The following is a 27,404-nucleotide window of genomic DNA, read 5'->3' as shown; positions in this document are numbered from 1 at the left end:
ATGTTTGATGCACCTCTTCTCCCAGGCAACTAGCAGCAGGACAGGAGGACACAGCTTCAAGCGGCATCAGGGGGTGTTCCAGAAATCAGGAGAAACTTTTTCATGGAAAGGGGAATTACATATTGGAATGGGTTGCCCAGGGTAGTGATGGAGTCATCGTTCCTGGAGGCATTCAAGAAATGACTGGACGTGGCACTCAGTGCCATGGTGTCTTTGAAAAAGTGATTAGTCCAAGGATGGACTTATCTTGGAGGTCTTTTCCAGCCTAAATGATTCTGTGATTGGGGGATCTTCAATCAAAGAAGGGAATCAAGGAGGAGGTGGGATTGGAGGCTGGAATCACGGGCTGAAATTGGGGAGATGAAAGTAGTGGCTGAAATTCAAGTTCTGGAATGTGGGGTTGAAATCAGGGGTGTTGGATTGCGGCTAAAGTTGAGCAGCTGAAATCAGGGAGATGGAGTCAGGAGAACCAAGGTCAAGGACTAAAACTGAGGACCCCACAGCAACTGGCTGGCCCACCCCTTCTCCTCCATGCCACCCCTTGTGTCCCCATACCATGCTCCCAGGACAAGTTCTCCACCTGCCTTTATTGCAGCAGGAACCACGGGTGCCCACACCTCCACCCACACCACCCACCCAGGACCATGCAGGTGGCACCCAGCAGCCAAGCCCCCATCCCACGTCCCCTGTCCCCAGCTGTGCTGGAGGGGGATAAGCAGCAGCAGGTGACAGTCCCCCATGCCCCCTCCATGGCAGCATCCTGGCTTCAGGGGATGAGCATTGAGCATGTCCCGGGTGGGTGTCCTGGAGAGGTAAGGGTGACCCCACAGCCCCCTGTTCACAGCCACTGCAGGGAGAAGCCCTGGCTGAGGCTCATGCCAAGGTCACTCACGGTGAGAACCTGTGGGGGGAGAGGAGACATTTTGGGTTATAGCCTTGACAGGAGGGAAGAGGGGAATGCTTTCCTCTAAACCCTGGCATGGCAGGAGAGCCCACAGAGAGTCCTCACCCCTCTCTTTGGTCACACTGTGACCCTGGAGGAGGAGGGGTGGAGACCCTCAGGATGGGGTCCCCCAGTCCACAGAGCATTCTGAAATGGGGCCATACCTGGTTGTCCAGGTAGGAAAAGGGCTTCTCCTGGCCATTCAGGAGGACCTTGCTGGGCAGCTTCTGCACTCCAAAGATGCTCAATGTGTCAATGGTGACCTTGGTAGCCTCGGTGCTGGCATGGAGGACGGTGGAGGTGAAAATGTTCTGTAAGAGGGGATGGCATGAGCTCAATGTGACCAGGTACCACGGGACCCCCACTCCTGCCCTCCCCACCACATCTCACCTGTGTGACATTGAACACCATGTAGGAGTAGTTGCCCGTCTCAAAGGTGTCCAGGCTCTCGCCATCATCCCAGAAAAGGTCACCCCAGGCAGTGGCATGCAAGGACAAGGCCACAATGAGACGCAGGGGGTTCCCTCGAGTCACCTCTGTGGTGGTTCCTGGTTTCTGGGGTTCAAAGACATGGGTTCTGTAGAGCCATGGGGATGAGGGTCCAGGAGTTGAAGTGCTGGGGGACACACACGCTGTGGACAGCACCCAGGGTGGACACTCACCTGGGTGGGTAGGATGGAACCTTCCCGGATGTGCAGGTTGAGGTGCTCCAGAGGGGCCGACATCTTCAACATCTCCCCACTGCTGTTCACTGAGGAGCCCTGGGCAGGCGGTGAGAGACATGGGTGTGAGGGATCAGGGCTCAGGCACGGGTCTGTGGGGCAGCCATCCACAACCCTCCCTCCCTTAGGGCTCACTGGGCTCAGCCAGGGCTTCCCACCCAAGCCCCGAGAGGGTCAAGCAGGGATCACCCAGCCCCGAGCCAAATGCCGTGATGCTCCTCGCCGTGATGCTCCTCACCGTGTACAAGTCGTACCACGTGCCTTGGGGGACGTAACCTGTGACTGAGTCCACCCCAGGCTCCAGCACTGGTGTTACCAGCAGGCTCCGGCCCCACAGGAACTGCCTGTCCAGATCCCACGTGGCCACATCCCAAGGGAACCTGTGGTGGGAGGAGACGCCGCTCAATCGGCCACTTCGTGTGGCCGATTCAGCCAAGCATCTGCCCAGCTCCTGGTGGGGATGGCCTTACTCAAAGAACAAGGGCCGGGCGACCGTGTCCCCTTGGAGGTGGGCACGATGGAAAAGGGTGTAGAGGAAGGGCAGGAGGGAATAGCGGGTCAGCAGCACGTCCTTCATGGCTGTCCTGGCTGCAGGGCTGAACGCTGTTGGGTCCTGGGCCTGGGGGAGATGTGGGCAGTCAGCAGCTGTTCCACCCACAACCCCACCTCCTGCATCCTCCATTCCTGCATCCCACCCCTAGGATGCCTCCCACTGGGCACACTGCCCTCGACCTTCTCACCTTCTCGTTCTGGGTGTTGTGGTTGCGTGCAAAGGGGTAGAAGGCACCGAGCTGCATCCAGCGGGTGCACAGCTCCTCCGAGGTGCTGCCGGAGAAGCCACAGATGTCTGCCCCGACCAGTGGGATGCCAAAGAGGCTGAAGCTCAGCAGCCCTGAGGGCAGGGACAGTCAACAGGGCACAGTTTTGGAGACATCTCCAAACAAGCAGAAAGCTCTAGGAGTGCTGGCAGGGGCTCTGTGCCACCCACCTGGAATTGAGTAGTACATGTCCTTCCACTGGCTCTGGTTGTCACCCAGCCAGTGCCCTGAGTAGCGGCCCTGGCTGGGGAAGGTGGAGCGGGAGATGATGAAGGGGCGCTTCCCCCGGATCGTGACCAAGGCGCTGGAAAACAACAGGACAGCTGGGGGCAGAAGGTAAGAGCAGCCTGCCAGGTGTTTGCCTTATCCAGCAACAGTTGAGGGAAAATTCCAGCCCCCTGGCAGAGGGGTGGAGAGTCAGTCCAAGCATTATGGCAAAGGCTTCCAGCAGGACCAGCCTCATTCACATATTCCCCCCAGAGCAGTGTCAGCCTCTCTCTTCTCCTGGATTATTCCCACCCCAGAGGCTGTGAGCAGTAAGAGCTTCTTCTCTTCAGATCACACTCAAATCCTCATCCTTTTACCACTCAGCTCTGAGAAGGATTTTGTACCAACCCATGCCCAGGCTGTCAGGAAGTGGGGTACTCAGGTACCTTGCTGTGGCTTTGGCTTCCATCAGCCCATAGAGGTTGTGGAGGTTGTAGTGCACTGAGACTTTCTGCTCTGCTGAGGCACACACCGTCTTTGCAGAGAGGGAATCGCCCAGCACGGCTGCCAGGAGGGAGAGCCCAGTTGGACCCAGTGGTGGTGGGATGCAGGGGCTATGGACTCCCCACACTTGCTGGCTCTGAGTCAGCCCTCCCACAGCCAGCTGTCACTGCCAACCCAGTGCCAAAAGCTCATGCAGATGGCCCCATTCTGCACCCTGACATGACCCTAATGAGTGTGCATGGCTTAGACATGGATACTGGCACATGAAGGTAGGGATGGAGGCATTCAGGGCATAAAAGAGACACAATGTCTCTTAGAAATGGTTTTCCTCCAGCACACTCAGTTGGTAGTGATGTCAAGGCGCACAGTACCTACCAGCACAGCCTTGTATCTCATCTCCCTCCTTACCCGGAGTGTAGGGGGGGCTGTCCAGCTCTCCTGGGGGGCAGCCATCTTCAGACCCATCCATGAAGTTAGATGGCTCATTCATGTCCTGAGCAAAGAAAATTGTGCAGCAATTTCAGGTGTGTGGTTTTGGGACTAGTGGTAGACCTGGAAAAGCTGCATTTGAGGGACAGTCTTGCCAGGACACACACCAGGCATGAGCTGAGCTGCTGACAGGGAGCACCCCAAGGGCAAGGAGGGACTTACAATCCAGAGGCCATCAAAGGGCACGTGGGCATAGAAGTGCTGCAGGTTCTCCAGCCACCACTGGTGTGTGTCTGGGTTGGAGAAGTCTGGGAAGGCAGTGAAACCAGGCCAGACCTGTGGGGACACCACAAATCCACGGGTTCAGCAAGCAGGTGACTTGTGGGGAGCCACCATGGGGAACAGGGTACCAGAGCACACCAGAAATTTCAGCTGGGGGTGAAAAAGGCAATGAAACAGAAGATAAACCTGGCCAATGCTTCAATCCTGGGTGCTACACAAACACAAACATCAGCATCCCTCCTACATACATGGTACCAGGAGTACCAGGTGCTGAGGAGTCCCCACAATCCATGGGCAGTGGCAGCTGATGGAGAAGTTGCTCTGGCCCCACTTGCACAAAGCCTGATACCACCTCACCAAGAACATGTCAGGGAAAAGCCATGATTTCTCTGTGCTTTGCCTCAATCTAGGAATTTTAGCCAATTAATTTCCCCCCATGTTTCCAGGCTACATCAAAAGCCCCCTCCTTGGAGATGGTGAGAGAGAACAGGTGGGATAAAACACCCAGAGGGGCCAAAGTAGTAGGGAACAGCTGCAGAGCAGGTCTGGAGGCACACTGTCCATCACAAACCACCTCCCCTCACCCCAGAAACAGGAAGGGAGAGAAATCAGATGACCAGCCTTAGGCAGCACTGCTGACTCTGGTAAAGTCATATGACTTCCATAGGCTGCTCTGCTGAGCAGGGGCTGACTCCCAGGGCTGGTGAAGACACATGGGGAGGACAAGGGCTGAGCCAGGCTCTGGCAATTATCCCAGAGAAGTCCCTTGGCCACTTGGCTTTCCCTCTGTTGTGATGAAATCCCAACCCTGGTATTGCACAACCCATTGGGCTGGGATTTCCCTCTGGAGCTCCTCACCTGCCCGATGAGTGGCTGCCCTTTGGTGGTGTTGAGGAACAAGTTCCGTCTCAAGCCTTCATCAAAAGGCCAGTAGGAGCCATGAGGGCCGGTGCTGCTGATGCCAGGATCCTGGGGATGGAGCAGAAGGTTAGTGCCATCCCAGGCAGACCATGGCTCCTTCTCCTGCCCAGACTGGTGTGATTCACAGAAGAGAACCCAGACAGGGTTGGCCACAGCCCACACAGAGGCTGCTTCCCTCCAAGGGGAAGAGAAACTTGCTTCAACGCTTCCAGGCATGTTTTCTAAAATGCCACTTCTGCAAGTCCCCAGGACCTGTCACAGTGTTTTGGGAAGGGGGACAAATACAAGAAATTTTGCTCTTATGCAAGAAATGTCAGGTCATGGACAGGCTTGGGCTACTACAGAGAGTTCAATGAGGAGGAAATCCAACTTTCCCCTACAAGAACCTCCTCCAGCAAGCAGAACCCACGCCCCACTCCTTGCAGAAGGAAGAAGGGACATCACAGCCAAGTCACAAGATCCCAGCATTTGTGAGGGCACCTGAGCTGAGCACCCACAAGTTAAACTGCCTGACCCACAGTTCCTCCATTCCTTCTCTCACAGGGGTAAGGGTCATCCTTGTACCTGCAGAAAGAGAAGAGCACAGCACAAGAACCTGGCCGTGTCTCCAAGGTCCCTGCATTAGGGGGATTTCCAGTTCCAGTTTACAGCTGCGTGACCAGCACTGGGAACTGGCCTCCTACAAAAATCCCCAGGGCCAGAAATGACCAGCTGGGATCAGGACCATCCATTATGACCTTGTCTGACAACCCTGCAGCAAAGACAGCACAGTGGGAGAGGAGGAGAAATACCAAGATCATAACGTAGTGCTGTCCGTGTTTGTGGAGGTCTTCCACCAGGGAGGGGAGGGAGGCGAACTGGGAATCCAAGGTGAAATCCCGGTACCCATCCATGTAATCGATGTCGTTCCACTGCGCATCCTGCAGGAAAGAGGCTCAGGAATGGGTGATGGAGACTGGATCCCCTGCCCCACAGGCCTGGGGGTTACCTGGGGGATCTGGTAGTTCCTCATGGCTCTCACGATCTGCCACGTCTCATTGCTGGATCTGTAGCCCCAGCGGCAGAGGTGGAAGCCAAGAGCCCAGATGGGTGGCATGGCTGGGAAACCTGCAGTGGGACAGTGGGAGCATGGATGGGGTTTCCCAAGATGACAGCAGCATCTCAAAAGGATGGGAAGGGGAGAGGGAGGATAAAAGGTGTTCCTCTGACCACAGTGTGCTGGAAGGGCTGGGGATGAGATGGCTGGGGGATGCTGATCCCAACCCAGCTGAGAGGGTTGGTCATGGTGGTGAAGCTGGGGTGAGACAGGGATGTGGGCATGAAGAAGGTGCCTGCAGATAGCTGTGTGGGCACTTACCTATCACCTGCTGGTACTGCTGAATGACCATGTTTGGATCGGGCCCCAGGAAGATGTAAAAATCCAGCACCCCTCCAATGGTCCTCCAGGTCAGGCCTGGAGCAGGCTGCAGAGCCACCTCTTTGAGTGGGAAGGTAAAAAGGGAAAGAGAAGAGAAGAGAAAAAAGGTAGGGACAACTGGGGAGCAACCCCCAGACTTTAGCCCCTATGATAGGGCCCAGGCAGCACCACAGGCAATGCTCAGGGGAATAGAGAAATCCCTGCCTTGCACTCAGCAGATGCTAAATGGGTGTCTGGAAGCTTAAATCATCACAGCCCAGAGAGATCATGGGTTTATGCTGTCTTGAAAATCTGCTCTTTAAGCTCAAATCTGTGCCAGCTTCTACTGCTGGACCAAGACTAAGCACTTAAGTGCAGTGCTTTCCTTCATGTCCTCCCCTGAAATCCCCTCCTAAGTGAATCGAGAGCTGCTTGTACAAGCAAGCACGTGGGAGCCAGGCTTTTCCTGGGAAGGGCTCTTCACATGGAGAAACCTTTGCACCTCAGCTCAGGTGGCTGCATCTCAGAGGAGCTCCTCCTCGGCAGCATCACAGCAACAGTGCTGAGCACAGCTGGAGCTGCCGGAGCCTCGGCGTGAGCAGCATCATCCCAGCTGGCTGCAAGAGGCAGCTGCTGGGAGGGATGGGTGGTCCTGGTGCCACCCCTGACACGGCAGGAGCCCGCAGGAGCTGCTGTGTTACCAGCTGGCACACACAGGCAGATCCCACGGCCGCAGCTGGAGCAGTACTGCTGGGAAAAGCGCAGGTGACAGATGGCATCCCCGGCTGTGCCCCAGCCGTGCCCTGTTGCTGGGCCTGGGGACAAGGATATTACAGTGGAGGGGAATGGGCATGGACCTGCATGCGAGCGACTTGCTTTCCTGATGGCAACTCGGCAGCTGGGTGTGTGGTTAAACTGTTCAGCAGTTGCTAAAGAGCCTCACCGTAGCCAGGAAACAGATGGCTGCGCTCAATAACGGAGCCATCAAACCACATCTTTCCCTTTTATGGCTTCCTCTCACCCCAAGTTGGCCACTCCAGCAGCTCCCATCTGTCCCAGTCTGCCAGGTCCTCCACCATGGACAAGCTGGCCTAGGGTCCCCATGACACCTACCCATGGCGTTGCTGTTGAGTAGGAAAACACCATGAGCATTTCCACCCTCCTCCATCAGCAGGTAGAAGGGGTGGGCGCCGTACAGGTTGAGCGATTCCTGCAAGGAGACGTGCCCAATAAGACAGCAAAGAGGGCAAAGCAGGAGAGCCCCATGTCACTGAGGGTAAATAAACAACCCTGAGCTGCATATGCTGCTACCACCTAACCAGGCATCTGTCACTCCTCTGGAGCATAAGGCAAGGAATGAGGATAGGGTTGGAGCTTAAGGTCATGGGAGGCTGCTTCTTCCTCCAGATCAGGGGCTGCTACTGAGCTGGGCTGGGTGAGGGGGAAACCTCCTGCCTCACCACAACACATTGCACGAGGAGCAGGGTGGAGCAGAAACACCCAGAGCCCTTGGAGTGCCAAGAGCATTTTGCAATTGCTCTGAAATCCTCCCTGGCACATACCTGCTCATCAGCCTCAACCATCCCCAGCCTCTCCCAGTGCTGCTGCCTACCTCTGCCATGCTTTCCCAGGGTCTTTCTAAAGCATAGGAGAGTGGCACTCCTGCCCTCACCCCTGCACCCCTACGGGGAGAGGGCAGATGTACCGTGGGAGAGACATCGCGGGCCCACAGTGTGAGAGTTTTCCAGTCCAGGCTGTGCAGGAGGCTGTCACGGTGCTCCCCCAGCCCATACAGGAACTTGGATGGGAGTGATGTGGATATCTGGAGAAACTGGTCAGCAAAGATCAAGGGGGCCACGGTGGTGTTTAGCCTGCCAGGGTGACACCAAGAAAGAGAGAGGGTCAAGAGAGGGCTCTCATTAGGATCTATTTACACATCAATAATTGATCTCTTCCCTCTAAAAGCATCTCAAGGGGCAGTCTAGCAACACATCCCACCCTGCATCCAGCCCCAACACCTTGGCAGAGGAGTAAATTCGGGTCTGGCTGGACACAAGGCATAGCCCAAGGCAGCCTGACCCAGTGCGGCACAGCCTTCCCTTTGACACCAGAAGTTTCCGCCCAGGTTATTTTTAACCACTGATGTGATATGTCCATGGGGTTTCTCAGCCTGCTGTCACTGATAAGCAGTTCCCAAGTACAGGATGGACCACAGCCACCAGCAAATGGGGAGAAGGAAAGGATGGGATCCCAAAACACCCTGACCAGACATTGTCCAGCTGTTGATGCTCACCACTAACTTAGTGTGGGCAAAGCTGTGGAGGTGACAGAAGCTGTACAGCTAAGTAACCCATGGTCCTTTTCCACAAAAGGCCTGGAGCTGTGGGTGTCCTGATAGCTTGGACAGCCAGGGAAACCCAAAAGCAGGGAGAGGGCAAAGTCACAACCATTCTTTGGCATTTTTCCTGAGCCACCAGATCATTTATTGGTGATGTGCTGGGATCTACACAATGTTTGACTTCTGCAGGACTGTGGGAGGAATCAGAGCACTGGGAAGTTTTTTGAGAGATTCTGATCCCACACAGCTCTGCCATGGCCAGAGCAAGCATGTGGCTGGTCCCTGAGGCCAAGAAGCCACCTGCTGCAACATCCCCACATGAGCACCACTCAAAAGATGCAGAACAAAGAGTAATAATTGGCTGAAGATCTCACAGCATGGGTTTTCCTAATGAAAAACCTCTGGGAAGCATGCTGGAGCCTGCCTAGGGTGGGATAAGCTTCTCTCCACCTGCCACAGTGTGAGCACGAGGTGGGTTCTTACAGCACTGTCCCTGTTGCCTTGCGCTGCAGCAGCACCCCAAAGGGGTCCCAGGAGAAGTTCAGACTGTAGATGGGGTTTTCTGCTCTCTTCATCACCCGGGGAACATCAAGGGGAACCTCATAGCGTGGGTTGGCTGCATCAGTTATCTGCAAACAGGAGAAAAAGCACTTTAAAGCACTTTTTGTCCTCTTTAAAGCAAGAGGACAAAGGCCTGGAGATGTTCATTGGCCCCACACAGACATGCCTGGAGCACAGCAGATTCCAGACTTGGTCCAAGCAAGGGATGGTCCCCTATGGCAGGTGCAAGGGTCAGGAACACAGTCACAGGCTCTTGAGGAAGCTCACCTTGATGTGCAGCCGTGTGTCCGTCTCAAACTCCACATCCAGCCTCAGCTTCTCGATGTCCCGGGGGTAATAGGCCTTCTCCCTTCGCACCAGCAACCCCACCATGCCCAGCGCTGTCTGGTTGAGGCTCTCCAAGGTGTAGCTGGGGAAGTCAGGGGGATAGAAGCACCAGGGCACCCCCTGCTTGCCCTCTGCCGGCGGGGAACTCTGGATGAAGCAGCACCCTCGGCTTTCACAGAGTTCCTGGGTCACCACCACACGCCGCTCCGGGTAGCAGTCAAAGCGATGGCTCTCAGGTACCAGGAGACATTTGGGGGGTGGCATGGGCCCGAGCCAGCCCCCTGATACTTGGCGCAGCACCCAGACAGTGATGGTGCTCAGCAGAACAGCGGCCACCAGCAGCCCGCTGCCCACCCACCACGGGGCCAGCTTCCCATGGCCAGAGGGCATCGGGGCAGCGCCCTCCTCTTCCACCCGGCATGCTGCTGGATGTGTTGTTGTCAGCTTCTGGTACGACTTCATTGTCCTGGTGCTGGATGGAAGGGGAGATGATGGCAGGTGTGAAAGAGACAGAGAGGGAGAGCTTGCCCAGGCCTCAAGGACAGCTTCCCCCTCTCCTGATGCCTGTGCTTTGGGCAGAGCCTGCCCACCTCAGCACCCTGCAGCATCATATCTACATCTTCAGCCAAGATGCACCTGGCAAACTTGGCAAAGGAAGGCTTTGCCAAGGTCAGGTGGTCCTGACCCTGCTAAGTGTGGGGAGACACTGACACCTGACTGTCCACCAATCCCAAAGGACAAAGCACCATTTGCATTTGGGAGGTGGCAGAGTGGCCCCTCAAGGAGTTTTTCCCAGGTCTGAATTAATGGACTGCAGTGTTTCTGGAAGGTGCAAGTAAAACCAAGCTTGCTCTTCCTATGGGAACAGAGCTGTGATGCTGAGAGCTGCAGCTCCGAGGTGTGGAGCATTCTCTGCTTTGAGAATTCTTCTGCCTTCAGCATCCTCTGTCATCATAGTCCAAAGCCCTGACTCAGGGGTTTTAGACCCGAGGAGGGCTGGACAACGGATGGCTGGGAATATGCCATTAGTCTTTGCTTTCCACTGATAAAAGCTGATTCTGACAACTTCTCAGGCAAACACCTCCCGGACTCTAAGGGAAGGAGACCCCCACGCTCCTGTTAAGTTTGCAAGGAGCAATCTCAGCATCTTAAAAAAGAGACACAACTTTCTTGTTTCAGTCTCCTCACTCTCACTCAGACCCTGCTTCCCTCACCCTGCCCCCTGTAAAGCCTCTCAAAGCGGCTCCATCCCCCACAAACAGATTGATTCTCCGGCAGCGCTCTCCCAGCTCAGGCCAACCGCGACGTCTCAACCCGCCGGGGCCTGGCCGCGAACCTCCCCGAGCGGCAGCGCCTCCGCCTTATGCAACCTCCGCCCGCTTCCCCACGAGCGAGCGGCTCCGCGAACCCCGGGGACCACTGCACGCAACCAGGGCTTGTGCCCGGCCGGCGCTGCGGGGACGGGGAAGGGACACACGGACCGGGAGGGGACACACGGACCGGGAGGGGACACACGGACCGGGAGGGGACACACGGACGGGCACGAGGAGCGGCGCGCCCCGGGAACCCCTGCCCGCCTGCGGGCCCCGCTCCGGCCGTGCCGGCGCTTACATACACGTGTCTCCTCTTGACATTGTGGCTGCGGGCAGCGGGCACGGGCGGGCAGCGGGCACGGGCGGGCAGCGGGCACGGGCGGGCAGCGGGCACGGGCGGGCAGCGGGCAGAGCTCCCGGTGCTGCAGCTCCGCCGTAAACACCCGACGAGACGCTCGGTCGGCTCCTACCGCGCCTCTCTAGTAGCAGCGCATTCTCCACACGCCCCTCCTCCGCTCGCTCCTCAGGGTTGTGTGCTTTTTAAATTTAATTTTTAATATGTGTGTCTACGCTCGGCGATGTTTGAGAGTGGAGAGTATGGGAGATCAGCGGGGGTTTTTTTAGTTTTTTTCCCCAGCTGATGCGCGCAGGGTGTCATAACCCAGAGAACGAACGCCTCTGTGCTTTCTTAGGGTGAGAGCGCTTTATCCCTGCTCAGTGGCTTCAGGGAATCGTGATGCTGGGTGTGTTTTGAGCACACAGCAGGCGAGCCACACTAACAAAACCCCATACATCCCAGAACATCGCCCTTTTTCCAATCAAGCTTTCGCCAGATATTCTGTCTCACATGCACTCCTCTTCATTTGCTTAACAAGCATGTGTACTGCACAGGCTTTCCCACTTTTCAAGGGACTGGAGAGCTGCTCCTTGTTTACTATTGAAGGCGACTGCAGTCTAAAGTTCAGCAGCGAATGAAAACAGACCTTTGGAGCAGAGGTACTTTCCCCAGGGAATAAAAACAAAAAGTAACCTGTTGTGAACAGGGCAATTCACCCAGAAACAGAATTTCAGGTGACACAGCCGCTCCCCTCCTGCCATATGAGATCTGTCAAACCCCATGTTGTTGGAAAAACAGGGGGAAATACCTCAATTCTGGTGAGCCCCATGTGTGGGGCTGTCACCACAGAGGGTGAAACCCCCATCCAGGATGCAGCCAGCCCATCCCTCCTGCCCTTGAAGACCACCATCTCGTGGATGTCTCAGGGATAAACCCTAAATGATTTAGGATGGCTCTGGCCACTCTTGGTTTTGTCACCACTCAGATAGAGCACAGGTGCAGGTGGCTGTGTTGGGGACATCAGTGGCCCCAAAGGCTCCCACAACCAGCATTCCTCTCCTTGCTTGTCTTGGCTCTCTGAGCCATTAAAACCTTCCTGGATGGAAAGGAGATTTGGAGACAAACCTCAGAGGCATCAGTGGAGACCACAATGATGGCTGAAATCTGCCCTCTAACCCTTAGCTCACCCTGTCCCAGTACCCAGTGCAGGATTTCAACCAGTGTCTGCAAATCTGGGAGAGGTGAAGGCCAAAGCTGTTGCAGCTGCACTGGCAGCAGCTTCATGCCACCACCTGGGACCTTTAGTCAACTCCATTAGCAAAATTCCAATGAAAACCAGGGATTTGTTAACATCAGGGAGGTGCATCTACCTAAACCTTGCTCTGGCTGACCAGATCCATGGGGCTGTGCCAGATACAAGGCTTCCTATGTTTTGCAGCTTGTGTTGTTCAAAGGGAGCAGGGAAAGATGGGATCTTACACACAGTCTTGGTTACGGCCCTTAGAGCTGCTCCAATATCTGGCCCCAAGGCTGGAAAGCACAAATTGCACGGGGCTAACACAGACTTTCCAACATTTTTATGGACACAAAGAAATCAAAACAAGCCCAGTTGGGATGGAGGTAGTTTGGTTAAACAACTGCCTGTGTTATTACATTTTTGATGCATTATCATCATTGTTGGATGCTCCCAGGGTCCAAAATGCTGCTCACACCATTGGAGTCGGCGTGCTGTGTTTAGCAGCTCTCACAATTGCACAAGGAAAGTGCAAATAATGGGTTGAGGATCCAGCCCTGGGCAGGATTTGGCCCTGCTGCAATGCTCAGGAGGCTGCAGGACAGGCAGTGCTGGGCAAAGGCTGGTCCACAGCCAGTGGAGGAGGACAAGGCTGGACAGAGACCACCTCAAGGAGCCCAGGGAACAAGCGAGTCCTCCCAAGTGTGTTGGAATGCCCAGGACACGTTTCCCCAGCATCATCTGCCCTGCAACAAGGCCCAGTGCTGGTGCTGCACCTGGGTCAGAGTAACTCCTGATATCACTCCAGACTGGGGGATGAATGGATCAAGAGCAGCCCTTCCAAGGACTTGGGGGTGCTGGTGGATGAGAGGCTGGATATGAACCAACAAAGCACTTGCAGCCTATAAAGTCTGAGAAATATTATGATTCGTGTATATATAAAGATGAGATTGTAAAGTGAGAATGAGAGCTAATACAAAGATGAATTCTGAGAAACTGCCAGAGGGGAAACAACTGGACGGAATATGGTGAACAATAGGTGGAAAACTGAGCAAACCAATAACTATATGAAACTGCTTATGTAAGCAAATAGCATGAGAACCAAAAGATCAGCAAAAAAATGAATAAAGAAGATTTCTGAAGACTTTGCCTTCCTCCCAATGAGAAGGAGCTAAAAGACCACCAAAAAAGGAGCCCATACATGTACATCTTGTGCAGAAAAAAAAAAAATAGGCACCACAATGGGAAATGGGGAGGGGGGCTACTGAAAACTGCTGAGAAATACTTATGCACATGTATAAATATTTGCAGAAGTAACAAATCGGGGTGCATATTGGTAGAGCAAAAAGACTCCCCTGCACCCAGCTAGCTGCTTTGCTTGCTTTTTGCCAGACATATTTTAATAAATAACTAACATTTTGATTAAAGATTGGAGTACAGATTTTAATTTCTGACAAAAGCCAGATGTGTCCTGCCCTGCACCAAAAGCAGACTGGCCAACAGGTCAAGGAAAGTGATTCTACCCCTCTACTCTGATGAGACCCCATCTATAGTGAGTGCTATGTCTAGCTCTAGGGTTCTCAGCATAAGAGGGACATGGAGTTGGAGTGAGTCCAGAGGAAGCCACCAAGTTGATTAGAGGGATGGAGCATCCCTCCTATGAAGAAAGGAGCACAGAACTGGGATTGCTCAGCCTGGAAAAGAGAAGGCTTCAGGAAGATCTTATTGCCATCTTTCCCTGTCTAAAGTGAGCCTGCAAGAAAGCTAAAGAGGGATTTTGACCGGGGCTTGTGGTGACAGAATAAGGGGTAATGGCTTTAGAATGACAAAGAGCAGGTTTAGATCACACGTCAGGAAGAAATCTTTTCCATGAAGGTGCTGAGGCACTGTCACAGGTTGCACAGAGAAGCTGTGGATGCCACATCCCTGGGGGTATTCAAGGCCAGTTTAGACGGGGTTCGGAACAACCTCGTCTAGTGGAAGGTGTCCCTGCCCATTGCAGGGGGTTTGAAACGTGATGAGCTTTAAGGTCCCTCCCTAACCAACCATTCTATCATTCTATAAAACGCACCCGTGCGTGAGCGTGCAGCACCCCCGGCCACGCTGCGCCCCTTCCATCGGGACTGATGCGGACAGCACAGAGCTGTCGGAGAGGGGTGAGCCCCGCAGCGGGGCGGGGGCACGGGGCGTGGTGTAAGGGGAGACGGGGGACGAGGATGGGGACGAAGGGAGCATAAAAAGACGAACGAGCATCGCGGTGAGAACGAGAAGGAAGATGAGGATGAAGAAAGGATGAGGACAAGGATGAAAAGGGGGCGACTACGTGCCGGCAGCAGCGCCCCGCCCGTCCCGCGCCCTTCCCCATGAATGAACCGCGCGGGCGGTCCCGGGCGGTGACGCGGCGGCGGGGCGGGCCGGCGGTGACGCGCGCGGTGACGCGCCATGCCGGAAGCGGCGGGGGCGCTGGTTGGTCGGCGGCGCGGCGGGGGGGAGGCGGCCGCCCCGCGCTTGTTGTTGTCCGCGGGACTCGCTGGCAGGGAGGGAGGAGGGAGCCGCGCAGCGCCCCCGCCGCCGCCCCCGCGCCCCCGCCACCCCCGCCGCCGCCCCCGCCACGGGGCGCTCCCGCCGGCACGCAGGTGAGGAGCAGCTCGGGCGCGGCGCGGAGGGGGCGGGGGCGGGCGGGTGGGTCGGAGCCGGGAAGGGGGGGTGGCCGCGCGTTGCCGCTCGATCCGCGGGGGAAGGGGCGGCTCGGCCCGTCTCCGGCCCGGGTCCCGCTCGGTCCGGTCGGGTCCGGTCGGGCGCGGGCGGGCGGGGCGGCGGAGGTAAAAGTGCTGAGTCACCACCGCGCCGGGCACGTGGTGCCGCCGCCCCTCGCACCGGGCCGGGCCGGGCCGGGCGCGCACGTGGGGCCCGGCGGGGGGCGAGGGGCGGGCGGCGGCGGCCCCGCCGTGGGGGGAGCGGGAGGGGGCTCGGGGAGCGCCGCCCGCCCCCGCCGAGCGGCCCCCGCGGCCCCCGCGGGGCGGGGACGCGACGGCCCCGCCGTCACATCTTCCCTGTCACCTCGCACCGGTGCGGAGCCGGCACCGCGCAACCCCCGTGGGACGGGGCTGGCAGCGCCCCCGCACTATCGGGGACGTGAGGCTGGGGGTCCCCTGGGTCTTTGCCGGGGTGATGCTTTGCCTGTCTCTTGTTGATATTTTTCTTTTCCCCTCGAGAATGATGAGCGCGCTGCCTGCCTCTGCCTTTGAATGGCTCTTAAAATACATGTGAGGAAACCTGTTGTGACGCCGCGCGCTCCGCCGACTAAAAATAGCAGCTTTTGTAGTACGGAGGGAGCCGGGGCGCAGCCGGGGCCGGGCAGCGTGGCCGCGGAGTGCGGCGGTGGCCGGGCGTGGTGGCGGCTTCGTGATCCGCTGTCCGCCCCGGGTTATCGGGCAGGAGCAGCTACCACCGGGAAACGTCAGGCGGGCGCGTCGCTGCCCATCGGGTGGGATGGGGGGTCAGGGCTGCGGCGGGTGGGGGGCTTATCTCTGCTGAGCACAGCTGCTTGTTGGGTCGAAAGAGGGGAGAGGTGCGTGGTGTGTTCGGGCTGGTCCCGGAGCCTGTGGGGAGGGAGGGAGGGAGGCGGGTGCGTGGGGCCGCCCTGGAAGCGGGGTGCTCTGCGGCCGCCCGGGGACTGGCCGTGGGAGGAAAGGGGACGGTGACATTCCGGCAGCGGGCACTGCCGCGTGACTGTCTGGTGGGTGCGGGACAGTTTGGGGGTTTAATCAGAAGTGAGGAGGTGGGTGGGGGGAACCTCTTCAACATCCCCGTGACGGCAGCGGCATAAGGTGGGGAAACATCCAGGCCACGAGCGACGGGAACTGAGATCTCCAAACTCTCACAGTGTGTCAGGGTCTGTTTCCTTCCTCCTCTTCCTCGGGCTGAGAGCCCGCTCCCCTCCCTCGTGGGTTCCTCCGCGGAGGATTTATTTTACAGATTCTGCTGAAAGCAGGCCATGAGGTCTCAAATTAGGAACGAGCCCCCTTTGGGCAAAGTTGTTACAGAAAAGGGAAAGGCCTCCATTTTCGCTTTCACCTGGCCGCCCCCTCCTTTGCCAGGGTGTCTAAAGCTGAGCTGGGACTGCGGAAGGAGCCAGTGAGAGCAAAGTGTTTCCCTGAAAAGCCGCACGCCTTTTTGTTGCACTTTCAGTATTTGTAAGCCCTGTAGCGGACGCAGCCCTGCGCCCCAGCCCACCGCGTCGTGCCGTGCGTGCTGTCGGGGTTTTAGCAGCGAATGCCTTTACCTGGTGGTTTTTTGTTTTTTTTTTTTTTCCTCACTGATGAAAGGAGCGTGCGTCCCTCCTCTTTTTCCCCCGCTCTCCTTCCGTGTGTGTCCGCGGTGCTGCGTGCGGAGAGCCCTTCCCCGAGCCTTCCCCGTGCAGTCACTTCCTCGAGCTGATGGACGCCGCGGCTGCCCAATGGCGCAGGGTGCCCGGCCCCGGAGTTAACTCCGCTCCCGCCCGGCCGGGCCGCCGGACCTGGGGCTGGCAGTGAGCAGCGAACAGCGGCGGGGAGCTTGCCGCAAGGTTGGGTACGCGGTGACTCTCGCCGTCAGGACACCCTGCCCGCTTCTGCGGGCTCTGAGCTTGACAAGGCTTGGAGCCCTGTTAGATGTTCCCGGCTGTATTGCGCCAGGTTCCTGCCTTAATTCACAACTGTTTCTGAACCAGAGGCAGAAATTTTGCTAGCTCTTTTTTTTTTTTTCCCTGCTTGCCTGTCAAGGACAGCGTGCTTTGTCATGTTTTATGTCATTTCTGCGCCGTCGCCCGTCTCAGCAATCTGTTGCGGCATGGAGTTCAGTACTGCTGTGTGCCTCCTGAAAGGGAAAAATACAGATCAGCTTGATACCCTCTGATTTCCATCAGCATTGGAAGATGATTAATGGCATGGAATGTGCTGCAGGACTTGGTATTGAAAATCTCTAGCTGTGTGAGATGTTTGGGAAGTGAAGAAAGGACAGCTGGGAGCGCTGGCCCCTGCGGCAGTCAGGGTTTGTGGGATAAGCTTGCTCGCTGATCATTTTTGTAAACATCCAGCTGTGAAATACTTGAGTGGTGCTAGCACTTTCAATTATCAGGAAGTTTCAGGCTCAGCACCCTGTAGGGATGAACAGGCAGTTTCCACTTCTGTCTCAGCTGTTGTTTGAGGCTATCTTCAAACTTGGGCAGAGAGTCTTCCAAGCATGAAGAAAACACAAGTGATGCAGTGCTGTGTGACCATCAGCACAAGGGCTGGGGGAAGGCAGTAATGAGAGCAATTACCCTGTCACTGTGCTCCCGAGTGGAGGGACAGGCTGCGTAGTGGATCCCACTGCTTTGCAATGTTGCAGGATGCCAAATAGCAGTGCCTCTAAGTTCCATTATTAACAGTTAGTGAAGATCTCTGACTTGATAGCTGGCACTTGGGGTCAGGAGCAGTAAAGTTAGGAATATCAATCCCAGCTCTGCCCCAGGGTCCGGCTGTGCGTCCGAGCAAGTTATTTGTTGCTTGGTGGTTCAGCTTGTCCAGCTGGGGAGCTGCGTCTCTGGGCTGGTGATGCTGAGGTGTAATTCCAGTATATCTCTGTCACCGTGTTTTACAAGCACGTGATGGAAAAAGTGCTGTAAGCTTCTCAGTACCAGGGCTGGCTGTCGCATACCTTTCCCCTTCAGCCTCCTCTTCCATGAAGTTTCAGAGGTGACACACAGGCGTACCCGCCTGGCACTCCACATCCCTGCTCCCTAACCACAGGCTCTCTGCAGCTTCTGACTAGGTTGTTTACCAAACCACCGAAGACTGTCTGATCCGTGTCCAGGATTCCCCAGAGAGTGCCTCAGAGAGCTGTGTCCTGGCAGCTCTCAAATGCGCTCTGAAGGTTCCTGAATCCCCTCTTTGCTGCTGGATGCTGGTTCCGATCCATAAGGGAAATGGAAAGCTGGCCAGCTGGGCGAGGGCTGCGTGGAGCTCCTCTAGAACAGTAAACAGTGACTCACCCCCTCCTTGTGTCTTCTCTCTCTTCATGTCAAATATATTGCCTCGCATATGCTTCTCTACTCTCTGATTCACACCACCAGCCCGTCCCTCCCCGCTCTCATTACAAATGAGTGACAGGCGTCAGTCTGCCTTACAGGATGTGTGAAGGTTGTCAGAGCAGGAGAATGGCTTTTTGAATGATGGGGAGAGTGCTCTGCCTACCATGCTGCAATGTGCTGGAAATCCGTGTCGTGCCTCTGAGCGGCAGAGGTACGGCAATGAGGATTTGAGCATCTGTAGTTGCCTTCACCTGTCAGCTCAGATGTTACCCGTGGTAGGCACATCCGTTTGGCTAGCGCTCCAGAGCTGGGAACAACTTGCAGATAAACGAGAAATTTAAACGGCTGCCTAGGAATTGAATGGCTTCATTTGGGAATGAGTAGAGCGTTCCCTGCGTAGCTGTCGGTGCCGAATTGAGATGTGATGGCAGAGATTCCTGTCGCTTCTTGAACCTTGCACTGTTTTTCTGCCCTCAGGAAGTTGTCGCTGGCCTGGTGGAAGGTGAGGGTTGCATGTTTTCAGTTTGCTGTAGGTGTGTGAGGATGGGAGCTAGCAGGGACACCAGCAGGGCTGTCTGCCAGGCACTCATGTTGTGGCCGGGGTTGACTTTCAGTGTAGAAAGAGTTTTGAAATCCAAGTTCATCTGCAGTTGCCGGGTGTCGGCTGTGATTTTATAGTAATTCCTTAATGTGTAATGCACTTCGAAAGCCCTGTAGCGTGGAAAGTCTGAAATCTCACTCTGGCATGTTTTCTTCCTTAATTGCAAGCTTTGTGTAGAAACCTCTGTCCTACCTCTGCCCGAGTCAGGTTTTCTGCTGCCTTTCCCTTTCAAAGTGAAGGAACTGGGATCTCTAGATGCTCTAAGATGAGACTGTCAGGCTTAGGATGTCAGCTGGAGACTTCCAGGTTTTTGGGAGGATGCTGCAGGAAGCATAGGAGCTGTCTGAGAGAGGGAGAGGGCGTTGGCAAGCCTGTCAATGGGTAACTTTATTGCAGAATTACAAGGGCTCTTTATGTAACCCACAGTCAAAACACTTGCTGTAAATACGAGCGTGGAGCTGCTCTGGAAAAGCTTTTTCCCCTCACAGTTGGTGTAATACTACTTGCTGCTTTATTGATGTGGTGTTCGAAGTGTGTCGTACTGCTTACAGAGCAGGGATGTAGCGCGGTCCTCGTTCCAAAAAGCTGAGCTCCTAATTTTAGATGTGATGCAGCAAACGCAATTAAGGAAAGAAGGGCAGGAGTAGGGTAAAGACTAAAAGGGTTCTAATAATCAAATCGCAGGCAGGGTCCCAGAAGACCCCTGTGCAGCATGTTTAGGGAGTGACTTGTTTACAGAGTGGTTTATGATTTCATTGTGGGGTTTTGCTTTGTAGGTGTGGGAGATGACATGCTGATTTCTCGTGTCTTCTTGCTGGTAGCTGAATAGTCCCGAATAGTCCTGGTGGGAAGGATTTGGTGGATGAGGAGATGAGGCCCAAGGCCCTGGAGGGGCCTTGGTGAGGATTGCAAGTGTTGTTGTATCGGTTTCGAGCACAGCCTGGACCACACCTGTGCCTTCACCTAGTGCAGAGATAAGACTCTGCCTGGCACTCATATCTGAGTGTGAGACTTGAGCCTGTTTGAGTGTTCCTACTTGCTCTATGAAATCTTCCCCTCTAGGTCAGGCTAGCCCACAGTCTCCCACCCTTGTTGTAAGAGGGTCTGGCATCACAGTTCCTGATGGTGCCTCGGTCCTCCTCATTAACCTGTGTCTGCAGCAGCTCTGGCCCATGGCCCCTGGTGCAGTAGGGTGGATCCCAGCCGATCTCTGAGGGACGCTGGCCCATCCAGGGTGCCTTGGTGTGTGAGGGGAGACAGGTGTACCGCAGAAGACGCTGAGCCGAGCGCCTGTGCTGTCCGCTGAGGAATGTGCAGGGTAAGGAGCTGTTGCTTTGGTGACATGGAGCAACAGGTGACCAGAAGGGTTTCATCACTCAGAGCTGGAGCATTGCTCAGGGTGGCAGGTGAGCTTGAGCCCTCACGCTGACCCCCACTGGAGGCAACCTCACCTCTCGGCTCTTGTTTTCCACGATACTTTACATTTCTTTCCATCTCCGCGCAGCCAAGTGGCCGCGTTCAGTTTTTCCATCGGCTGGCGCAGAAAACGCTTTGAAGACGCGCTGGGTGAGGATCAAAAGGCTTTTTGTGCACTTGGTGGGTGTGACGGGGCTGTCGTTGGCCTCCCCCTCCTTTTTGCCTTTCCTTTTCCGGCGCTCGCAGCGCGGCGAGCGGCCAGCGCGCCCAGCGCGCCCCTTCCCTTGTAGGGATGGGGGCGGCGAGGGAGGGGGGATGCCGCCGAGGGAAGGAAGAGTTTCTGATGCTGTGGGAATGTGAGCGCTCAAACTCTGTAAACAGCTGGTGACTCACTGCATAACTATGGCACCAACTGCCTGCGGCCCGGCTGCGCCTCTGCAGGGAGGGGGCTGCCGGCCCTTTCCTCTGCGCGCTGGCAGCGCCTCTGCGCTCCTCAACTCCCAGACCTGTTGGCCAAGACGAGGAGCTTTTTCCTTCCCCCCCAGCTGCCAGTGCCTACGTCTGCGCCTCCGGCCGGGAGGTAGGGGTGGGCAGCAAATGCCTGGTGCGGAGGGAAAAGCGATGGACGGTGAAAGGGCAGTGCTGGGGTCGGAAGAGGTGCCTGTGCTCGCAGGAGATCGTGCTCTGGAGAGCGCGCAGACAGAGGCTGGGCACGTCCCTGTTTGTCGGAGGCAGCTGAGAGGGGCTGGAGTTTGCCCCCCTGCCCCGTGCCCTGCCCACTCCTGCTGTCCTGGCGAGACAAGGGGCTGTGGCTGGAGGTGTGCCCGGGGTGGGGCTCAGTGCTGGAGGAGAGCAGGGAAGGTCTCGGTGATGCTCTAGAAAATGCAGCGCACACCAGTTGCTGTAAGTGGTCCATTCATCACGGAGCATCTTGGCTTGTGTGCTGTGCGGCTGTCCTTGTCCCTCCTCCAGACATGGAGAGCTGTGCTGTCTCGGGCTTAAAAATAGAGGAGGCGCCTAAATACACTCCCTAATATCTAGGATAGTATCTTGCAGCTCTGCAATTACAGGATTATTTTTTTTCCCCTCCTGCTCTTCATCTTGATTTTTATGTAAGTCGTATGACGATGATGAGATGCCTTGACTGATAAAATTCAAGTGACAGCAGCACGGGCTGAGCCAGCACCTTCACCCACCTGGCTCCCACTGGTCCCCACGCCCCACCTTTGCACCCCCCCCAAATCCCGATACCCCTGTTTGCAGATATGAATGAGTTTGTTTACTCTCTGACGACCTCGTGATGTCTTTGCACAGACATGACCTGAAGTCATTATTGCTTTTGGGCTTCTCTGTTTCCATGGTGACTGTCTCCGGGTTGGCTACTTTCCCAAGGTCACCATGGCAACTATCAGAAGGGAATCATGCTTGGGATGCTTTGGCTGGATTTTTCATGAATGATTAGGATGTGTGACACGATGCAGACGTGGAAATGGGGAGGGTTTGGGCTGGGCTGGAGAAGGTGGGGGGGAGAGAGGACTCCCGCCAGACAGGCAGCGCTCTGCGGTGCCGCGGGTGTGCAGCCCTCGAAGCCACCCTGTGTCGGGGGCACCAGCGCCTCGCCCCCTCCCCGCTGGGGAGCCATAGCAGAGGCTGTGATGGTGGAACGGCTGCCAGTACCTCTCCCAGGGTAGGTACCATGGGGCCGTCATGCTGCCGTCACCACGGGGTGAAGGGGTTGGGTGGAGGTGCGGGCAGGTGGATTTTCTGCAAGGCGCTGGTCGGAGGGGTGTAGTCTCTGGCTAAGGTGAGAGTGAAGGGCAGTGTCGCGGCAGGGGACGGGCTGGCTGGCGATGGACGTGCCTCCACGTCACTAGAAATATCAAGCAGGTCTGCTCTTGCAGTCTGGGCTGGAAGATTGGGGGAGCAACAGTCTTGGTGTGTTGGGAGAGGTGAACTCCTTCCTGGCTTTGTTGTCGGGGGCTTTTGTTTCTGTTGTTTGGGTTTTCTGGTAGCGTCTCCTTTGGGGTGGGGACAGTGCTGGAAGCAGGTTACAAACCTGGCAGCTTCTCTCTGGGTGGCTGGCTCAATTTTGAGCGGAGCTAATAATCATCAAAATGAGAATGAAGGGAGTTGTTGTCTTGTGGCTTTTCAGTGCCTTTTATGAGCAGAGGTAACTCTTAATTCAGCCCCTAATAGGCCATTTGGAGCGTCTGGGATGCCTCCAGAGGGAGGTGAGCCAGTGACAGGGCCTTGGAGGCCACGCTCCATTCTCCCCTTGGGAAGGGGTGGCACATGGCAAGGTGGTGCGTGATGCTTAGTGTGACTCTTGTTTACAGATGAATGTGGGTGTCCTTCTTTCCTCCATGCCCTATCTTCTCTGCTGGATCTTAGTGTGGTTAACAGCAAAATACGAGGTCTTGGTGTTGAAAAGCAATGCACTTGTCAACACAAATTTCTCTTATCTGAATAGGGTAAATGATATCTGAATCCATCCCGGTGCTTCAAACAACTGTGTTCTTATTTCTTTTAATGGTGGTTGATTTGGGGTTTCGGGCCATGTGTTGGATGTCTTCTTTCTGCCCTTGTCTCCGAGATTAACCTGGAAACCTTGTTTTGTTTTTCCAGTTGCAATTTCTGAGCAGTTTTGTCTGGAAGACTGTGCTCAGGTTATGACGACTAATCCCAAACCGAACAAGGCATTAAAGGTAGGGAAGAAGCTGAGTGGGTGGTGCTGGGTGGCTGGGGAGGCTCTTCCTTCCATATGTCCTGCAGTCTCTGGAAGGCCAAAAGGATGGTGTCTTAAAAGTTCTGCGTTCAGTGATATTGAAGGTTTTTTTCGCCTTAAACAATTCTGTAGTTCTGAAAGTAATGGTGGTGGCAAACGTGCTCGAGGAAGGGGCAAGGCCTTGGTGGTATTCTCATGTAACTTCAGTTACTACATGCTGTGACCCATCAAAACCAAATCAGGCTGTCCTTGAAGCCAAGCATAGTTGGTTTTGTTTGCTACTCAAATGAGCAATCTTCAACGAAAAACCAGAAAATGCTGAATTAAGCCCTGCACAGAAGCAGCTATTCTGCTTTTGAGATTCTGCACTGGTGTCCCAGCGTAATCCTGGGAAAAGGTGTCATTTTTAGCATTCGTGATGAATTCCAGGTCCGGGCAAAGGACTTCACAAAAAAAGGCTTCAGCTGACTTTACATTTATCCCCTTGAAAATCTTGCTGTTGGGTTCATGCTGGGTATTTAAAGCTCACTGCTTTCTCTGACCTAAGAGGGCGACCCAAACCAGACAACTGCAGTACTCAGATCTCTGCCACATTTAACCCAGTTGTTTCAGTGGAGCTTGTGCTCTGCACAGCACATCAGGGGTGTTTCCCAGCTAGGGATGTCACGTTGCTGAGGGATGCCCTTTTCTCCTTCTGCTGCCCAGAGCATCCACTCACGTCGGGTTGCTGCTACCCCTGTGCTGTTGGTATTTGCAGGTAAAGGAGGAGTCAGGAGAGAATGCCCCAGTGCTGAGTGATGATGAACTCGTGTCAATGTCCGTACGGGAGCTGAACCAGCACCTGAGGGGTCTCACCAAAGAGGAGGTCATCCGTCTGAAGCAGCGGAGGCGCACGCTGAAGAACCGGGGCTACGCTGCCAGCTGCCGCATCAAGCGTGTGACTCAGAAAGAGGAGCTCGAGAGGCAGCGGGTTGAGCTGCAGCAAGAGGTGGAGAAGCTGGCCAGAGAAAACAGCAGCATGAAGCTAGAGCTGGATGCCTTGCGCTCCAAGTACGAAGCACTCCAGACCTTTGCTCGTACTGTGGCGCGAGGGCCTATTACCCCGACCAAAGTTGCCACCACCAGTGTCATCACCATCGTGAAGTCAGCCGAAATCTCATCCAGTTCTGTGCCGTTTTCAGCAGCCTCCTAGTGCCCTCGGTGGGGGGAACTAGCAGCCTTTCAGAGGGGAGGGGATAAGGCTCTTATGCATTGTTCCGGAGTCCTTGGTCACGTCAAGAATTGGCATTTTAAGAAGTCTCTTCCAAAAGTGCAAAAAACAGAAGAAAATAGAAAAAGAGAAAAACAAACCCAAAGGGTCCCTACAAAGGGAACGTAACTGGCTGCTTCTGTCTGGACTCAGTGGCTCCATCAACCTCTTGTGTCCAGGATTTGAGCTCTGTATGCAGTACAAATTGCAAGATCCGTTTCCTCCTTCCCTCTGCCTCCACAAACCCCTCTCAGCTGTGGGCAGCTTTCCAGCTGGGAGAAGATACCTGAGGAGTCTCCGGAATCTTCGTGAATGATGCTCAAGAGCCAGGAAATATATGGACCGTAGAAATCATCATGTGAGATGAATGTATGGGAAAAAGAGTTTCCTTTAGTGGCCTCCTACTCCTTATAAGAAGGGTCTCCCCTACCTTCCCCACTTCCATCCTATATTATGAGGGCAGGAATATAGGCTTTTTGGGTTTAATTTCATCCTGCTAAGAGTGGATGGGAGCGGGAGGATGATGGAGATAAATGCTTGGGTCTGACCACACCCATTAAGAATAACCTTTTGTTTTCAATCCATGCTGTTAAAATATGGAAAAATATATATTTTGCATATTTTAATATGCCCCATTACCTGTGTGGCCTGTAAAAAACCACATTGCAGCCTCCTTTATTCCAAGCCCAAGTTTCCTGATAGCTCATTCCCTAAGGTGTGCCTGTGAATTGGGTATATTTATGCAGTTTATTTCTTCCAGATGATCCACAGTCTTGAAGTAGAAGCTTTTTTTTCCTGGGTTACCTGAAGCTGAAGGGAGGGAGGCACAGTAAATGCTGTGAAGAGCGTGCACTGTGGAGGAGAAGGGGGGATGAGGAGAAAAATTGCTGCATGTATTACTGGTGGAGGCAGAATTGGCTGTGAGAGAAGGTGGGACAGTTCTGCTGGGATCAGCGCTACAGGAAGGGGTTTGTGCAGAGTATTTCAGAAGGATGTTTTTAAAGCACTGAAGTGTAACTAGAGGACAATAGCATTCAGCCAGGAGGAGAGAAGTTTAGAGTCTCCTCTTTGACACAAGCATTGGTATATTAGCAATGAGCATCCTTAGCTGGAGAGCTGTGCTCACCAGTCCTTGGTGATCAGAGAAGGGCTATGGGGAGGTTAGATGGGAGCTTGGAAGAGTCTTTCCCTCTCCATAACATATCAAATGCTGAATTTGGGATCCAAAGAGTACAGTGAACAACCCTCAGTGTTCAGACAACCTGTGTGAATGTGACCCTGAAACTTGATGCTTTCTCTTGCAAGTGGGCGAGTTATCTTGAGAGGCACACGGAGGGCAGGATGGAAAATCAATGTGCGTGTAGAGGACAGAAAAATTGGGATTGAGAAGTCGTTTGTTTGGCTCTGAGCAGTGGTTTGGGAGAGGGATTTCTGGCTTGGCAGTGGGCAGGGTTTAGGAAGCTGAAAGGAGAGATTCTGCTGTCACGCAGCAGTGATGAAATGATGAATGTTTCCAGGTCACTGTAAAAAAAAAATAGCTATGTTGGTGTTTGTGTGTTTTGTTGTTGTTTGTTTGTTTTTTTTTTTCTTGAAGTAGGAAAGAAAAGGGACCGTGTGTTTTATAGGGCATGTCAGAGACTTGTGGAATGGACGATGCCTGTTGTCATGCAGGTGAGAAGAGAATGAGATTGCTGAGGTTTAAGATGAGGAGAAGAGCTTAGAGAATTTGGGCTCCAGAACAGAAAACAAAGATCATGGAGAATTCATAAGTGGTTTGGACTGAAAGAGAATAATCAAGTGCTACCGTTGTTGGAAAGAAGACAGTGAACTGGCATCTGACACCCAGTATAATTTGTTGTTTGAGGCTTTGTCTTGCCTTGAATGGCAGTAAGTTGGTAGAAATTTAGTGAAGCCCTACTTGTCTTTTGAAGAAGTTGTTAGCTTGCTTTTACTTTTTTTTTCACCTTGTCATCAGAGTCTCTGGATTTCCCAGGAGGATCCTGTGTGAAATAGGTTAATGAAAAGAGAAACCTCAGACTTGGTTCTCATTCAGTCCCCAACATCGACGTCCGTGACCTTACTGAGCCAGAAAGGGTGTCAGTGAAATGCTTCCTGAAGGCTCGTTCCCCCTGCCACATCCACATGTTTTGGAGGGGAGCAGGAAGTTTCCTTTAAGTGATTTTCCAACACGTAGAGTTTGGATGACACTTAGTGTTACCTCATTTCTCCTCCATTCCCTCCCTATCTCCAAACAGGCAGATTGATGTCCTGTGTATCAGTACCAGTTATTGACTCCCACAGCAGAAGCTGAGGAAGAGAAAGATGTTACGGTCATTTCCTGGTCCTCTCATGTTCTCCAGCTCACAGACATTGGACACTTTCCCAGACCTTACAGGTGCCTCCAAAAACAGGCAAAATGGAGACTCCTGGCACTGTTGGGGCTTTAAATGAAAACTTTAATGAAAAAGGCCAGTTGACTTGAAAATGCCCAAATGCTTCCAGTCTTTAAAACAGCTCCAGAGCTCCGTAACATTCCTGGCTAGATAGGAACACCCTCTGGCTGCCCTTGACACCCCTCCGGGGAAATCAGACCTGTCTCACTGAAGGGGACGGAGGTCAAACTTTGTTCCTGGGGTCTTCTTGCTGTTGGAATGAGTTGAGAAACATATCTTTCTGTGGCACTTCCCTTGTGGCCAAATATTTCTTTTTTTTCCAGTTCTTGGAAGGGTGCCAAAGGCTTGTCCAAGTGATTGCTAGATAAGTGCTGGTAGGCACTTAAATCTCTGGTCACTCGATAAAGAACAAGAGGCCTGGGTGTTGTGAAAGCTGTTGATACCATAGCCATGGTAGGTAATCCATATTGGATATCCATAAGGACCACGTGGAAATATTTAAAGAGAGAGAAATATATATATAAATATATAATTATATACATTTTATCGTACAGATTTTTCGTAAAAAAGAAAAAAATAATTTTTTTTCCAAGTTTGATACTGTAAATCTTTATTAAAAGAAATTGCCAGTCCAGG

At 54.2% G+C, this 27,404-nt stretch overlaps 2 protein-coding genes across 7 annotated transcripts; one reads left to right on the top strand and one right to left on the bottom strand.

The window, feature by feature from the left end:
* Positions 1 to 221: 221 nt before the first annotated feature.
* LOC134050705 (lysosomal alpha-glucosidase-like) lies at positions 222 to 16,888 on the bottom strand. Of its 2 annotated transcripts, none has more exons than XM_062503968.1 (20): positions 16,618 to 16,888; positions 9,389 to 9,920; positions 9,044 to 9,189; positions 7,928 to 8,093; positions 7,336 to 7,432; positions 6,184 to 6,303; positions 5,815 to 5,933; positions 5,618 to 5,746; positions 4,764 to 4,874; positions 3,846 to 3,959; positions 3,603 to 3,687; positions 3,137 to 3,254; positions 2,654 to 2,787; positions 2,406 to 2,557; positions 2,136 to 2,284; positions 1,904 to 2,045; positions 1,606 to 1,704; positions 1,334 to 1,498; positions 1,108 to 1,254; positions 222 to 901 (listed from the first exon to the last, which is right to left on the bottom strand). In XM_062503968.1, the coding sequence occupies exons 2-20, from the start codon at positions 9,908 to 9,910 to the stop codon at positions 839 to 841; spliced, it is 2,778 nt and encodes a 925-aa protein (XP_062359952.1). In that variant the 5' UTR covers positions 9,911 to 9,920; positions 16,618 to 16,888; the 3' UTR covers positions 222 to 838. The 2 variants fall into 2 exon arrangements, with proteins under 2 accessions (XP_062359952.1, XP_062359951.1); XM_062503967.1 differs by lacking the exon at positions 16,618 to 16,888 and adding an exon at positions 11,064 to 11,192.
* MAFK (MAF bZIP transcription factor K) lies at positions 14,855 to 27,404 on the top strand. Of its 5 annotated transcripts, none has more exons than XM_062503973.1 (3): positions 14,855 to 14,968; positions 23,027 to 23,106; positions 23,884 to 27,404. In XM_062503973.1, the coding sequence occupies exons 2-3, from the start codon at positions 23,071 to 23,073 to the stop codon at positions 24,316 to 24,318; spliced, it is 471 nt and encodes a 156-aa protein (XP_062359957.1). In that variant the 5' UTR covers positions 14,855 to 14,968; positions 23,027 to 23,070; the 3' UTR covers positions 24,319 to 27,404. The 5 variants fall into 5 exon arrangements, with proteins under 5 accessions (XP_062359957.1, XP_062359956.1, XP_062359954.1 ...); XM_062503972.1 differs by lacking the exon at positions 14,855 to 14,968 and adding an exon at positions 15,486 to 15,598; XM_062503970.1 differs by lacking the exon at positions 14,855 to 14,968 and adding an exon at positions 15,964 to 16,071.

This window comes from Cinclus cinclus, chromosome 16 (assembly GCF_963662255.1).
Source record: "Cinclus cinclus chromosome 16, bCinCin1.1, whole genome shotgun sequence".
Classification (NCBI taxonomy): Eukaryota; Metazoa; Chordata; class Aves; order Passeriformes; family Cinclidae; genus Cinclus; species Cinclus cinclus.
This window is presented reverse-complemented; position numbering and strand designations above follow the sequence as displayed.

Bases quoted from the DNA above. Each gene is read 5' to 3' on its own strand.
- MAFK (XM_062503973.1), top strand. From the start codon at position 23,071: ATGACGACTAATCCCAAACCGAACAAGGCATTAAAG. The intron at 23,107-23,883 runs GTAGGGAAGAAG...TGGTATTTGCAG, and splicing joins AACCGAACAAGGCATTAAAG to GTAAAGGAGGAGTCAGGAGA.
- LOC134050705 (XM_062503968.1), bottom strand. From the start codon at position 9,910: ATGAAGTCGTACCAGAAGCTGACAACAACACATCCAGCAGCATGCCGG. The intron at 2,285-2,405 runs GTGAGAAGGTCG...CATCTCCCCCAG, and splicing joins ACAACACCCAGAACGAGAAG to GCCCAGGACCCAACAGCGTT. The intron at 1,499-1,605 runs GTGAGTGTCCAC...TTTGAACCCCAG, and splicing joins GTTCCATCCTACCCACCCAG to AAACCAGGAACCACCACAGA.